The sequence below is a fragment of the Panthera uncia genome, chromosome D1, assembly GCF_023721935.1.
Source record: "Panthera uncia isolate 11264 chromosome D1, Puncia_PCG_1.0, whole genome shotgun sequence".
NCBI classification, from domain to species: domain Eukaryota; kingdom Metazoa; phylum Chordata; class Mammalia; order Carnivora; family Felidae; genus Panthera; species Panthera uncia.
The window spans coordinates 13061260-13077512 of NC_064808.1; the positions used below are offsets into that span (position 1 = coordinate 13061260).

The following is a 16253-nucleotide window of genomic DNA, read 5'->3' on the forward strand; positions in this document are numbered from 1 at the left end:
CATTTTTCAAATATCTTTTACTCACTTTGTGTCCCTTTGTCACATTTTGGTAATTTTTGCAATATTTCAAACTTTTCCTCATTATTATGTTTGAATGGCCATAATCTCATAATAAACCTTTAATGCATGAGTAATTGCTTCTTTTTTTTTTTTATTTTTTTATTTTAAAAATTTTTTTTTTTCAACGTTTTTTATTTATTTTTGGGACAGAGAGAGACAGAGCATGAACGGGCGAGGGGCAGAGAGAGAGGGAGACACAGAATCATCGGAAACAGGCTCCAGGCTCCAAGCCATCAGCCCAGAGCCTGACGCAGGGCTCGAACTCACGGACCGCGAGATCGTGACCTGGCTGAAGTCGGACGCTTAACCGACTGCGCCACCCAGGCGCCCCGAGTAATTGCTTCTTATAAAATGAGCAAAGAAAATGTTTTCTTGAGATAGGATCTACTCCTAGTGAAAAAGCCATCAAAATTGTTGAAACGAAAAAAGACCTAAACTATCACATACACTTAGTGGATAAAGTGGTGGGAGGCTTTGGGAGAAATGACTCCAATTTTAAGGAAGTTCTACCGTAGGTAAAATGATATTAAAAAGAATCACACGCTACGCAGAAATTGTTTGTTAAAGGAAGAATCAATTGATGTAACAAACTTCATGTCGTCTCATTTTAAGAAATTGCCTCAGCCATCCAACCTTCAGCAACCATCACCCTGGTCAGTCAGCAGCCGTCAATACTGAGACAAGACCCTCCAAAAAAATTACGACTCACTGAAAGCTCAGATGATGGTTAACATTTTTAGCAGTAAAGCACGTTTTATTCTTAATAGACTACAGCATAATGCAAACATAACTTTCACAGGCACTGGGAAACCAAAAAATTCATTTGACCCACTTCATTGCAGTGGTCTGGAACTGAATGCACAAGGTCTCTGAGGTGTGAATGAAAAGTTTATTCACTTATTTTTTGAGAGAGAGAGAGATAGACCATGAGAAGAGGAGGGGCAGAGAGAGGAGGAAAGAGAATCCCAAGTGGACTGTGGGATGTCCGCTTTGTGTATGATTGCAAAGATAAGAATGGTACTAGGGGCACCTGGGTGGCTCAGTCAGTTGGGCAGTCCGACTTCAGCTCAGGTCATGATCTCACGGTCCGTGAGTTCGAGCCCCGCGTCGGGCTCTGGGCTAATGGCTCAGAGCCTGGAGCCTGCTTCCGATTCTGTGTCTCCCTCTCTCTCTGCTCCTTCCCCGTTCATGCTCTGTCTCTCTCTGTCTCAAAAATAAATAAACATTAAAAAAAATTAAAAAAAAAAAAAAAGAATGATACTGCTGTTGCTTTTCCATTACTTAGAGTTAACTGCCTCTTTTGAGATTCAAAATTTGGCTCAGCTCTTTGGTAGTCTGATCTTTGGTGAGCCTAGAGGTGTAAGTATACTGGTTGCCAGTACATAACTGGCATAAGGGCTCTGGGTCACTATGGTGCAATCTAGAACATCATGCTGCCATTACTGTTACCTCTGTCTCGTCTCCTGAGATCTGTGACTGTCCCATTTTCTTTCCTTTTCTTTCACGACTGTGATATTTGTCAAGATTACTCATCAAGTATTTTGTACAATGTCCCTGCATGTAAGTTTACATGATATTTTTCTCATGATGAAATTGAGGTAATTGATTATGGGGAAAAGTGCCAGAGAGGTGATATGCATGCCTTTTCATCTTCTCCAAGGATACATGATGTCGCCGAGTGATATTACCAGTGATTTAAACTCGATCATTTACTTAACATAGTGTCTGCCTGCCTTTTTCACTATAAATGTAGGATTTTTCTTTGTAGTTTATGTATACTTGGGGAAGATAATTTAGGGTATGCAAATATTCCATTTATTCTTTTCGACACCCATCAATATGTTGCCTCTACCTATTATTACTGTGGTGTTTTTGTGGCAAATTTCCATCTTCCCATTCTTTCAACTATTTTATTTTTATTTTTTTATGTTATATTATTTTATTATTTTACTTTATTTTATTTATTTTGGTGAAAAAATTTAGATTTAGATTTAACCTGCTGGATTCAATTTAGATAAACCCAATTTTGTCGTCAACATCCAAAGTGTCATACTTGGGAGCCAGTGGAACACACGCTTTCTTCTTTCCATCCAGCCTAATCAGGGTGTTGACCTTGGCCATGTCAATGTGGTAAAACTTCTTCAAAGCCTGTTGGACCTGGTGCTTGTTGGCCTTGGCATCCACAATGAACACAGGTGTGTTGTCTTCTATTTTCTTCACGGCTGACTCCATCTATAGTCAGGGGGAACTTAATGATGGCCTAGTGGTCAAGCTTGTTTCTCCTGGGGGTGCTTTTTAGAGGATATCTGGGCTGCCTTCAGTGCCTTGGATCCCGGAAAGGTACGTGACCTGCAGATCTTCTTTTTTGTGTGACTGTGGACACCTTTCAGTACCACTTTCTTGGCCTTCAAAGCCTTTGCTTTGGCTGTGGCTTTTTGAGGGGGATGAGCTTCCTTCTTCAGCCTCAGCCATCGCATGAAAGGGCCTTCAAACATATATATGTGTGTATATATATATATATATATATATTTAATTTTTCTTAATGTTTATTTATTTCTGAGAGAGAGGCAGAATGCAAACAGGGGAGGGCAGAGAGAGAGAGGGAGACACAGAATCCAAAGCAGGTTCCAGGCTCTAAGCTGTCAGCACAGAGCCCGACTCAGGGCTCGAACCCACGAACCATGAGATCATGACCTCAGACGAAGTTGGCTCTCAACACACTGAGCCACGCAGGTGCCCAGATATTTTAACTGAAATGATTCTGTAAGGAAGAGTTGTTCTTTCTTCTTTATGTATTTATTTGGTTAGATAGTTGTACGAATATGTACTCGGAATTCTTTTCCTTTGGGTTATCCAACACCCCCTTCATTTATTTTATTGCTCAAATAGCTCTGCTAATGGAACCATTACTGAATTAGTTTCTGTGCACTTTGCTCTTTGGTCTTTGGTCATGCTCTTGTCTTTTTGTTTTGTTTTGTTTTGTGTTTGTTTTTTCACCTCTTAAATCTGGCAGCACAGTATATTCCAGGCTCATCTTCTATTTTCCCAGACTCAGCTCTAGAAACAACTACTTCTTCAAGGATCCTTGCCATCTTTTATGGGAGGATGGTATTTGGAAACCTGAATCTGGACCACAGATTCTATTTTTGTGTGTGCATCCGTGTTTTTCCCTTGAGAATATGTCACACATATTTTCAATGCTTTTAAATGTCCAAGTCTTTGTAATTATAACTTTTCAAAAGAAGACGGTGCAATAGTTGAAAACGTTTAGATTTGGGAGTCATAATTCTGAGTTTGTATCTTGAAATACCATTTACTGCCTTTATGACCATGTGAAAATTTTGTAATGTCTTTAATCCTCAGCATCCATCATCTGCGAAGTGACGATAGTACAATGGTAGTAACTTCCTCATGGTTTTTGAAAATAAAACTAAATATCATATATATATATATGTATATATATATATATATATATATATATTTATATATAGTGCAAGATGTTATGTTATAATACATATGTTATAATATTGAAGGTAGACTAGGTATTCAATTGACATTTGTTTCATGTCTTTAATATAAATGAAATTTGCAATAATCTATTATATCTATATACCCATGTCTATTAAGCTGTTTCTTTCACCATTGGACATTTACATTCATCATGATATCTCTTTTCAAAAAAAAAATAATAAATCAAAATGCACATTAATTTGTTTCCTTCAGTTAAATAACCTGAAGCATTACTACTTTCTATGACCTATCACTGGGAGGCGTTCTAGAGTGGTCCGGAAAATTTTAATTTCCATGAGCTTTGTCCCTGATCATCAGTGTCATAATAACCTTGCCTCCATTAATCATTTACATCTCCTCAAGCTCCATATATAATAAAGCTCAATAGCTTGGTAAATCAGAAGTTATTTTATTAGGTATTTATTTAATTACTATGCATCAAGAAAACTTCCTTATATTTTTGCTTACTATTTATATGCTCACCACTTTACATGTTATTGAGAACCTGACTCCTATAAATAGCTAATTTTTTTTAAAAAAGTATACTAGATGGAAAAACTTCTAATTTAAAACTTATCTTTATTTACTCCTCAATATCAAACATGCCATTACCACACAGGTAAAAAAGAAAAACACTCTGAAATAATTAACACCCTGATTTATTAAACGAGTCAGTATTGTGTACCTACTATGTGATAATCACTATGCCAGAAATCCTGAAACTATCCCAAAAGTCCTTGAATAAGATGTAGTCTTTTCCTCACAGGATTAAACAGTTCAGAAGAGGACTTTTGTGAAAACAAAAGTTCACAATCCACTGTTACAATACAGTGCACAATGATAGAACAATGGAGGAAATAATCTAATTTTCTCAAGGATATTATCAAGGAAAATCTTGGGAAAGATGAGAATTCTTGCTCTTGGCCCTTGAGAATGATTAAAGAGAAGTATAAACAGTTCAGGGAATTTGGACTTCCTACAAAGATAAGAGAACATATGTGACCTTAAGGAAAGAATTATGACCAACGTGTGTTTCTGAGATAAGAATAGAAACACACTGAAGGTAAAGTGGCAATGGAAGAAGTCAGAAGGCTATTTCAATAGTTAGGATTCGAGAACATAGGGCCTGAACTGAGACAGCAGTGCTGATGATTAATGAAGAAGAGAAAACTTGTTTTAAGGGTATTTGGGAACCAGAGTCAACAATACTTAATCCAATATGAGAGAACAGAACTGAAATTCAGACAGTCACTAATTACACAATGAGTAATGAGCCCAAATGCATTTATAGTATATAGTTGCATTTTCTTCTCTTCAGTACTTGGCTTTTTCACCAGAACAGATTACAATGGCCGATTCAATTAGAAATTTCTATGATTCTGAAAGAACATGGCACCAAAGAAAAGACCATTTTCAGCTCTTTGAAATTCATAAGTTATAAACTATTTAATATCCATCAGCAGAATTCCTCATTGTTCAAAATGACACTTGGAGGCCAATACACATACCGTTAATCTGGTACTTAAAATGCTCCCTACAAATTCTCACCAAATTGTTGTCCTCTTTGGCTTGAATCTTCTAAGCAATCTTTACTCTCTTGCATCTCGTCTGATCTCAGGATATCATATATTGCAAAGCCTCATTATGTTGAGTTGAAATGTATTTCCACACAGCTTCTAAGAAGTCAGGGTAGCATTAAAGATACATTTCTTTGATTTTCAAATGCATTTAGTTCAAGTGTTTTTTTTTAATTCTTATAATTGTATTCCTTCAAACCCTATAAGACAAACCTAATCTCTTCTTTTTATGATATTTCTCCAATAATGAATAATGAGGCAATTATAATGGGTGTCCTTTTTTAATTTTTAATTCATCAGGATGATATGCTTTCCCCTACAAAAGCACTTAAACAAATTGGAACATTGAAATATGTGATAGTCACACCTACATATATTAATTTAGGATTGTTTGACCACTGTGGATTAAAGTAGAACTTGAAACCTTAATACCTTAATTTTACCATACAGTGTATCTATCTCTGTATAGGCAGGGAAACAGATTTGTAGACATATTTAGATGTATATATATATAGATATAGATACGGATATAGATTAGATATAGATATAGTTACATATTATTATCAGCATTGCACTGCTAACAGAGGCTTTTTTTATTTTTTTAATTTAATTTTATTTTTTTTCAATATATGAAGTTTATTGTCAAATTGCTTCCATACAACACCCAGTGCTCATCCCAAAAGGTGCCTTCCTCAATACCCATCACGCACCCTCCCCTCCCTCCCACCCCCCATCAACCCTCAGTTTGTTCTCAGTTTTTAAGAGTCTTCTTATGCTTTGGCTCTCTCCCACTCTAACCTCCTTTTTTTTTTCCTTCCCCTTCCCCATGGGTTTCTGTTAAGTTTCTCAGGATCCACCTAAGAGTGAAACCATATGGTATCTGTCTTTCTCTGTATGGCTTATTTCACTTAGCATCACACTCTCCAGTTCCATCCATGTTGCTACAAAGGGCCATATTTCATTCTTTCTCATTGCCACGTAGTACTCCATTGTGTATATAAACCACAATTTCTTTATCCATTCATCAGTTGATGGACATTTAGGCTCATTCCATAATTTGGCTATTAACAGAGGCTTTTAAGAGCAACAAAATCAAACACATATCTTCAGACTGGTTATACATCTACAGAAATAAACTATATTCAATCACATGCCATAAAAGTATACTAAATTACTGGCTTAATTTTATTTTATTTTTATTTTTTTAACATTTATTTATTTTTGAGACAGAGAGAGACAGAGCATGAACGGGGGAGGGACAGAGAGAGAGGGAGACACAGAATCGGAAGCAGGCTCCAGGCTCCGAGCCATCAGTCCAGAGCCCGACGTGGGGCTCGAACTCACAGACCGCGAGATAGTGACCTGAGCTGAAGTCGGACGCTTAACCGACTGAGCCACCCAGCCGCCCCTTAATTTTAAAAAGCATAAATATATTTCCAGAAACAAGATCATCACAAAGTGCAGAAGTAGATGAGGCAAACTTCAGGGTGAACTTTGCTTAAGGTAGTTTACTGATTGTTGGAGGAACTATCTTTGTAGATAACTAAGGTATCATTGGATCTGAGAAGTTAATTTTTGTTGTTCTTTTATATATCAGCCTTAAACTATTAGGAAAATTCACTCTACCAATTTATAACTTTTGTAAGAAATATTTAAATACATCTGGGTTCTTTGTGGTTTCAATGGTATTCTTAAACAGTCCCTCTATCTGCAATTTTATAATATTTCAGAATGCCAATTTCCTTTATCCTATCCCTTCCATTTGATTTAATATGTTCCTGTTTATTGACTTTGGTTCAATGACCGTATTTTCAAGTCCCTTTTTTTAGTAAAAAGAACAGAGGAAACTTAGTGTCCTCATATTGCTTCTCATGAAATCAATCGATAATTTGGGGAAAGAAAAGCACGATCACTCATTGTATCTTCATTAATTTTCAGATTATTGGTTTTGACTTCCTATTTATGAGATTTTATTATGCAGAGCATTTATTATTTATTTCTATAAAGCTATAATAACTCAAATTTTAAATAAATATAATTGTGTTGATGAAAGAATTAGGTTGCATACAAGTCTCTTGGAAAGTAATTTAGGATAGTATCAAAATAAATTTTTTTCTATGAATTTTCCAAAGTAATTTATTGAGACGAATCCAATTACAAAAATAAAGATTTATACACAAACGTTTTCATTATTATCTCAATTTTTTTGTAAAACATATAAACTTTAAGCATATGACACCGGGAGATGGATATTTAGTAGGGCCAACATTGAGTTAAATTTTAGTCTGTGATTATGGGATATCCAGAAAACTGCTTGCCATTGCCTAAAATCTTCCTTCCTAGGTAATAGTTTTACAATTGGAAGTTTGATTTTTTAAGGTTTATTTATTTATTTTTGAGAGAGAGAGTGAACAGGGGAGGGGCAGAGAGAGAGTGAGAGAGGGAGAATCCCAGGCACTGACAGTGTAGAGCCCAGTGCAGGGTCCCAGCTCAGGAACCGCGAGATCATGACCTGAGCCAAAATCAAGAGTCTGTCACTTATCCAATTGAGCCACTCAGGCATCCTTATTGGAAGTTTGTTTATAACAGCAACAGTGATTACTTATATTTTGGAAAATGAATAGCTATTATGTTAAAATATATGACAATGGGATTATTCTGGAAAGAAATATGGGCCATATAGAAGCAGTAAAATAAAATTTGCTTTAACACATTATATTACATATTTACCTAAATTTGACTATTCAGAAATAAGAAAAAAAAACCTCCATAAGTTAATAGGTTTTAGCAGGAAAAATTTACTGGCATGAGCTAAATATCATTCCATTTGATAAACATTCTCATAAACTCAAAACCATTGTTAGTTACATACTGCGAAAGTGCTGTTAACCAAAGTTATGCTTGCTTTCTTAGCAATTGTGGTTTTAACAATGATACCGGACAGTTTCTGATCCATGTCTGAGTAAGCAGAACAATAAACACTATATGCAATGAGGAACACATATAATACCAACAGTCATTTTGTTTAAAAAACTATCAGCATTTTCAAGTGGCTGTACTCTTTTGTAGAAGTTTCCTAAGGGCTGATTTTAAGTGAATCCAATGTACTCTGATATGACAGAATCCCTTTGCACTGCCATTTTGGTACTTCTTTTAAACAACTGGGAGAAATGGAATTGCCATAAAAAAGAAGTCTGTGGAATTATTATTATTTTTGTCATTTTAACGTTTATTTACTTTTGAGAGAGAGAGAGACGGAGGCATAAGCGGGGGAGGGGCAGAGAGAGGGAGACCCAGAATCTGAAACAGGCTCCAGGCTCTGAGCTATCAGCACAGAGCCTGATGCAGGGCTCAAACTCACAGACTGTGAGATCATGACCTGAGCTAAAGTCGGACACCTAACTGACTGAGCCACCCAGGAGCCCCACCTGTGGAATTATTTTTTAAGGTAAATATTCAAATTGTAATGGTTCTAGGCAAAAATGGCGTACAAAATGCGTATAGGAACTTCTATTAGTTTATGTAAAATGGGAGAAGGCCTGTGTAAGTATATGGATATATGTATACTTGATTTTTTTTTTTAATTAGGGAGAAATAGAGAGAGAGAAGAGAGGAGGAGAGGGCCTGAGGGAGAGAGAGAATCCTAAGCAGGCTCCACACTCAGCATGGAGGCCCAACACAGGGTTGACTCCCAGGAGCTGTGGTGAAATCAAGAGTGGGACTTTCAATGGACTAAGCCATCCTGGCGCCATGTATGCTTGTGTGCTTGGATTCTACGTCTCAAATGTTCATCTTGTCTGAGCTTGGATGAGCTTTCAACTCCATTGGTCCTTTGTTGTCTCATCTGTAAAACAGGGCAGCTCCTCTAGAGTCATAAAGAATAAGGAAGTCTCCGGCATTCTTTGCAATGGATTTTACTGAGTTAGTAGAGATTCAAAATAATAATTTGGGAGGGGCGCCTGGGTGGCTCAGTCGGTTAAGTGTCCAACTTTGGCTCAGGTCATGATCTCATGGCTGGTGAGTTAGAGCCCCGCGTCTGGATCTGCTCTGACAGCTGGGAGCCTCGACCCTGCTTTGGATTCTGTGTCTCTGTCTCTCCCTGTCCCTCCCTGCTCATGCTCTCTCTTTCTCTCTTAATAATAAATTTTAAAAATACATTAAAAATTAAAAAAAAAAATAATTTGGGAATGTAAGGGATCCAAATTAAATAATGACATAAACTTATTTTAAACTGGAGACACTTAGGATTCAATAGATGCACAAAGAGGCTTTTGCAGAACTTCCCTTATCTGATTAAAGGCAGGAATTTTGAGAGTGAGGCTGCCTATAACTGCTCTCTCCCCAGGGGGGGTTTGTCTGACAAGAAAGAAGACTGAGGAGACCACTTACCCCTTGGTAAACAATATCACAAAATTTATCTCTCATTTTTTCCCTCAAAAGCCATTTTATTCTTCCCATAGAAGCGTTTCCTCTGCTAAATTAAGTATATAAACCCCACCTCTAATTACTGAGCAAGCCACTTTTTTTGTGTGTGCATCTTATATACATACGAGGAAACTTTGTCTATTCACCTGATAGTCTGTCGCCTGTCAGTTTAGTTCACAGGTCCTCAAACAGTAAACCTAAGAGGACAGAGGAAATGTCTTCCTTACCAGACAGAATGTATTGCATATGTATATGTTCATATGTGCATAATACATAATACATATATAACATATGTCTGTGTGTTTCCAAAAGCCAATAATGAATATATACTTTGAAAACACCATTTTGTTTCCTCCAACAAGTCTCACAGGTATTAAACAATGCACCTGCCTATAGAATCAATAAACATTCCTTAAATGTCACTTCTTAAAAATTCATAGTCAGAGAGCAAATATTTTTCTCACAATAATTCTTTTCATTGCTTCGTTGGCCTCTGTGCTTCTCACACTGTATATCAGGAAATTTAGGATTGGCAGCAAAAGGGTGTAAAACATGGACAGGATTTTGGCTCTATCTGGTGGGTAGCTGGAACTGCTTCCCAGATAAGTAAATATCACTGTTCCGTAGAAGAGAGTCACTACTGTTAGGTGAGATATGCACGTGGAGAACGCTTTATATCTGCTCCTTGTGGAGGGTGACTTCAGGACAGTGAGCAGGATTCCCGCATAGGAACCAACCACCATCAGGAAGGTGGTCACCGATGTCATTCCAGAGAGGACGGTAAGTAAAATCTTGTTGTGTTGGGTGTCCGAACAGGACAGTTGAAAGAGCAGTGGGATATCACAGAAGTAATGGTTGATGATGTTGGGCCCACAGAAAGACAGGCTGAGCAAGCCTCTCAGGTGGGTGAGTGAGCTGGCAGAACCCAGCAGGTAGCAAGCAGCCACCAAGTGGATGCAAAACGTGGGGGTCATGAGGCCTTTGTAGTGAAGCGGGCGGCAAATGGCGACATAGCGGTCATAGGCCATGGCCGCCAGCAGGAAACATTCAGTGGTCAGGATCATGCTGACAAAGGAATACTGAAGGAGGCAACCGTGATAGGAGATGACTTTCTGTCCTGCTAGGTAATTCACCAACATTTTAGGAATAAAGACTGACGAATAGCAGAAATCCAAGAAAGCCAGCTGGCAAAGGAAAAAGTACTTGGGGGAGTGGAGCTGGGCACTAGCCCAGATTATTGCTATAATCCAAACATTGCCCACCACGGTGACAAAATAAATGGAGAGAAACAGCACAAAAAGGACAGTATTCAGTTCAGGGTTATCGGTCAGCCCAAGGAGAATGAATTCAGTTACCACACTGACATTTCTGTTGGCCATCTGTGTGTCTCCCCAGTGGGGGCCCTGGAGGGAACAAGAGGGCAATGATAACAACCCGAATATATGCATTCAATCTACTAGCATCTTTAGAAAACTGAATGGTCTTAGTTAACAATCACAGTCCACAGGAAATTCAGTTCTCACAACTGTGAAAAGTCAGCCTGATAAGAGACTTGGGTTGAATCAAAGTCCCATCAGGGACTTTGATGTAAACTGGCATTATGCATCATAAGAACCCTGGAGAAATTAGCCCCCTTGGAAAGCTTCATGGGAATGTTGGTTTAACAGAAAGTTTAAGACATGGACCCTGGATAACAATATATTCCATATTCTAGAACATAAGGCAAGGACCCCATATTGTAAGAAAAACATCCCTTAAAAAACAAAACAAAACAAAACAAAACACCCCTCAATATTAACAGATCAATTTCTGAGACATCTAACAAAATTATTGTCTATGATGTCTTTTTAATTTAGACAAGCAATACATGACACATGTTTCACAATAATATGCATATACTATATATATATATATATATATATATAATGATTAAATTTATAGACGGTCCATAAAAATGGAAAATGAGAAATTAGGGATGTCTAGCATAGAGAATAAAAAAAAATCAAACATTTTCTATCATAACACTATTTTTTGTTAAAACTCCCTTGTTGCAGGAAGTCATTCTTTGCTGTTCTAACAAATAACTTACCATTCATTTTCTGATTTCCTAGAGCATTTATTATCCAATGGCTTGGATTAGTCCATATCAGATTTTTTTCATAAGATTGAATCAAGAAACTTTTCAATATGTTTTGATCCCTGCAGTCAACAGATTACAAGTCTAATTTCAAGGACCGTGAACATGTTTTTGGTACATTAGGTCGTAGGTTTTTATTGAGAAAAAGATTATTAAATTAATTTTATCTTGGGCTTCATCATATACACCAGAATACATGAAAAATAAGATTATAATAGCAGATATATTAGGGACATATTTGATTAAATCTTTTTAAAGGAAAGTTTTCTTTACTGCAGAATTTATAGGAATATATAGTCCACTATTATATTTGGGGAGTTTGGGGAGAAGTAAATATAAAGCATGCTTCACGTTAATTTGACAGCTGAATTTATTTTCATTGAACAGTAATGGATATGGTATTCCACAATCCAGGCTTTGAGAATATTTCCCTGGTGTTGAATAAAAAGTGAGAAAGACATAGGTTTGGATCTCTACCCTTTTCCCAGTGTGACGTAAAGTTATTTAGTAACAATTCAAATGTTGCAAACCTTGGGACAAGATTGCTTTGATCATGTCTACTTTACTGAAATGCCAGACGTGAAAAGGAACGACTAGTTCTTTTTTGCCACAAAACCTGTGATTTCACTTCTCAGCCTTAGTTTCTAGCTTTACTACTGGTTTCTGTGAACCTTCCTCAGGAGGTAGTTGAAATAACTAAATAAGAAAATATGTTAAAACTGGCACACTCCCTAAATGTTTGCTGTAGAGTCAAAGTGAAACAAATAGCTAAAACAGAAACTGGACTATTGACACACTGGACAAATGGCTTTTGAAGAAAGTAATTTTTTGGATCTTTGCTTTTTTTGTTGTTTGTTTCATTTTGTTTAAATAGCTTTCCTTCCATTGACTTTGTTTCTAAGCAAACCAATTTGTTAATATGATGATGAGTTTCTTCTTATCTCACTGATTTCATGTTTGTTTCTTTGATTTTCATTTAATTAGCAGTAATTTTCATCTGGACTGCCTTTCACACCACTTTTCTAATGCTATAAAGCATTGAATCTAAAAATTAGCTCTGGTTAAAGGGCCAAAAGTCACCACTCTCTTCCTCAGATCTAACACAATTCAACAGCTTGTAATAATCAAACTTAAATTTTAAAGAATGTCTTTAAATTCCCTTTTGTAATTTACATAGCTATATGTAATTCACATAGCTACACAGCTACCTGAGGAAATAGGGAATTAACCCACTAATTACTTAAGAGAGCCATTTGATGTGGCGATGGTCTAATTTTATCTCCCTTATCTCAATAATTGGAAGGGATTTGAAGCATGTGATTTTTCTTTGTCTTGCATTCATAGCATGTGTCAAGAGTTGCTGTTTTTGAAAACTAGAGAGGCATTTATAATTCCTTTGTTAAAACACAGAAACGTAACACCTACCTGGTGTTGAGGGGAAGCTTAGCCCTTTCTTTTAGTTTCCTGACTTGCATTTATATTTGGCTCAGGGTCTTTGGAGAATGGAATCCCCAATGATTCTGTGATACTACGTTTCATTAAAAGAGCAAATAGAGACCAGGGGAAGCCAAGGTCCCAGCACTATCTTTCCAAATTGCAGCAATTCATGTATTTGCCTTTTTTCAGTTTTAGAGAAAGTCATCACATACATTTGTGTCTTACCTATATGAGCCTCATTATTAAAAATGAACTCCATCGGTGTTTGTTATTATAATTTGCATAATATAGTTATGAATATTTTATGTATATAGTTTTTTAAAGAGTGCTAAATTCAATTTGTTGATGACCATATGCTTCTATATACATACATTATATTTGGTAGCAGTTATGGAAAATATCCTATATTTCAATGTAAGGTAACTCAAAAGAAGCGTAAGCAATCAGCAATCACTAGATGGAATTCAGGGGTGTGTGTGTGTGTGTGTGTGTGTGTGTGTGTGTGTGTGTTCATACACCAGATTGCACTTTAGTGTAGGAGGGAATTTATCTCAAGTTTAACATTTTTGTCACTGTACTGGTTGAACATAAATGTAATTTCTAGAAATGCTAGGCAGGCTGCTATTTGGAGGATAGAATGAAAAATATAGAAGGTAGTAAATCACAGTGAAATGGTAGGCATTTACATATGATAAAAAAGGGAAAGGGGGCAAATAAGAATGAATAAGTCATTGATACAGGTCAAATGCATTCAAACAGCTATATAAGAACAAGGTGGTGAAAATTTGCAGCAATTTTAAAATGAGACCAACAGACTACATAGTTAAAACAGACTAACACACAGGGAATAGTATAATTAATTTTACTAACAAGTGTATTTCTTTTTCTCTGGCAACTAAATATTAAGTAGGAGCCTCGTTGGAATGCTTTTTATGTATTAAATCCCAATATGTTCCAGCCACTTCGCAACTATTATCTCTAATCATTGTGTAATTTTATTTAATTGAATATTCTGATCCATATGATTTACATTATACGTGGCCCAGCATACTTAAAGGAATTGTCTAAGTTTACACTTTAGGAAATGGTTGAACAGTACCTTAATACAGTGATTGCCCAAAGTAAAACTTTGTGCTGCTTTTAGTATTTATTCTAGACAGACTTTCAATATTGACAGACTAAGGAGTGAACATAAAAATGATGGAATTGGAAACCATATTGCATGAAGAATAGTGGAAAATATAGGAAATTTCCAGTGCGAGAAAAATTAGACTCAGGACAGTATTCTAGCACAAACTGAACATCTGAGCCACCTAAGAATAAAGAGTGAGAATTTATGAATTTTAAGACTTCATAAGATGTATTGAAGACTTGTTGATATTGGCTCTACAAAGAAAGGTCTTGCTCAAACTGAAAAAAAAAAGGTTATATTTAATTGGTAAAATTGAATAAGCTAGTTTATAGGAGAAAGATGATAGCCATTAGACCATTTTAATAGGGTATTCTATATCAGATTAGGGTTTCGTTGGGATGACAATATGAGCCGTAGGTATCCTTAATTCCGGGAGTTGCAATTTGTTCACAGGCCACATTTGACCAAAGACAAATGAAAATTGTCATCAAAGCTGGGATCAATTATTGTGTTCACAGCACAAGACAAATCTCAGATTTTGGAAACCATAAATTCATCACACTGGCTTATGGGTCTCTTAACAAATAAGAAACCCGACCATGGTGCAACTGTACCCATGACTGATCCAAATAGTGTCAGTAACTTATTTCCTTGATGCGTTAGGCCAATTTCCAAGCTGCACACTCCAAACCTACACACATGAAATTAAATAATAATAATAATAATAATAATAATACATATTTAGTAGAGATTCTCTGTGAACTGAGAGGAAAGTTATGTTTGATAGACATCTGCTAAGTTCTGATTTCTCCAAGTGTTGATGTTGAGCAATAACCAGTTTTATAGATGGGGTAAAGGGACTGGAACTGAAAGTGCCCATTCTCAAATTTATCCTGATATTTTACAGGAAAATTGATGGCATAGCATCAGATATTTCACTCATGAAGTCCTCATTTATTTCTTATTGACTAACTATATCAACCATTTAAGGACATTTGGAATCTATTTAACTGAGTTGCATTTATTGATACACACATATATAGAGATCACTCAGGTATATATAGACAGTATATTACTCATTATGTAAGGTATATTACCCATTATCTAGAATATATTACTCGTTTCCAATCTTCGTTCAACAAATCTGCCACACACCCTTCATTTGCTTCACAATTTAGAAAATGGACTTTCCCCCCCCCTTATTTTAGTATCCAGTGACTTTATAGTATAATATAGTTACTATATATAATACAGTAACCTTTTGTTGAAGGTCAATATTAAACATAAACAAATATCCTAGTTTTTTTTTTTCTATAGAATGACTCCTCTCCCATACATACCCACATAATATACTGTTTTCTGCATTCTGGCCAGCCCCATATTTTATGAGGAGAGTATTGTAACAGATTAGTTTTGTCTTTCTGAGTTTTAAATATCTCGCCTGTATATCGTTCCTTGGGTTTGATACTCTAGTGTATAAGATATTGAATGCTTTTGAAAAAATTGTGAAGCATGATATAAAATCAGATTTACCTATCATTATTATTTGTCTTTATTTTTTCTGAAAACTAAAACTTGTCCTTCATTTATATGAATGCCTCTTACGTATAAATGTCACATATATGTAGCATTACGGGCCCCAATTTCAAATAATATATTCAATGATTTTGGAAAATCATAAAGGGCTCTACCAATGTTATATGATGTTCTTATTCTGTTGGTGGTGGTGCTATTATTTCATTCTGAAAAGCAACCTTTCCTCTGAATTTCTTTGCATGGATGTCTAACACAATGAGGATATCAATTTGCTATCTTTCTTTTTTACACATTTCAATCTGATAACTTCACAAACATTGGAGCCATTCACTCATGAGTTTTGCTGTCATTGAGAGGAAAAAAATAAAAGCTTAATCTAGCTTTCCATGTAAAACCATGAATTCATACCTACAGAGGATTCAACTGTCTTAATTTGCTG

General features: G+C 36.1%; 1 protein-coding gene across 1 annotated transcript; it reads right to left on the reverse strand.

The window, feature by feature from the left end:
* Positions 1 to 10012: 10012 nt before the first annotated feature.
* Positions 10013 to 10966, reverse strand: LOC125911424 (olfactory receptor 1052-like). The gene has a single exon (XM_049615276.1). It carries the CDS (start codon positions 10949 to 10951, stop codon positions 10013 to 10015), a length of 939 nt encoding a protein of 312 aa, XP_049471233.1. The 5' UTR covers positions 10952 to 10966.
* Positions 10967 to 16253: the final 5287 nt, after the last annotated feature.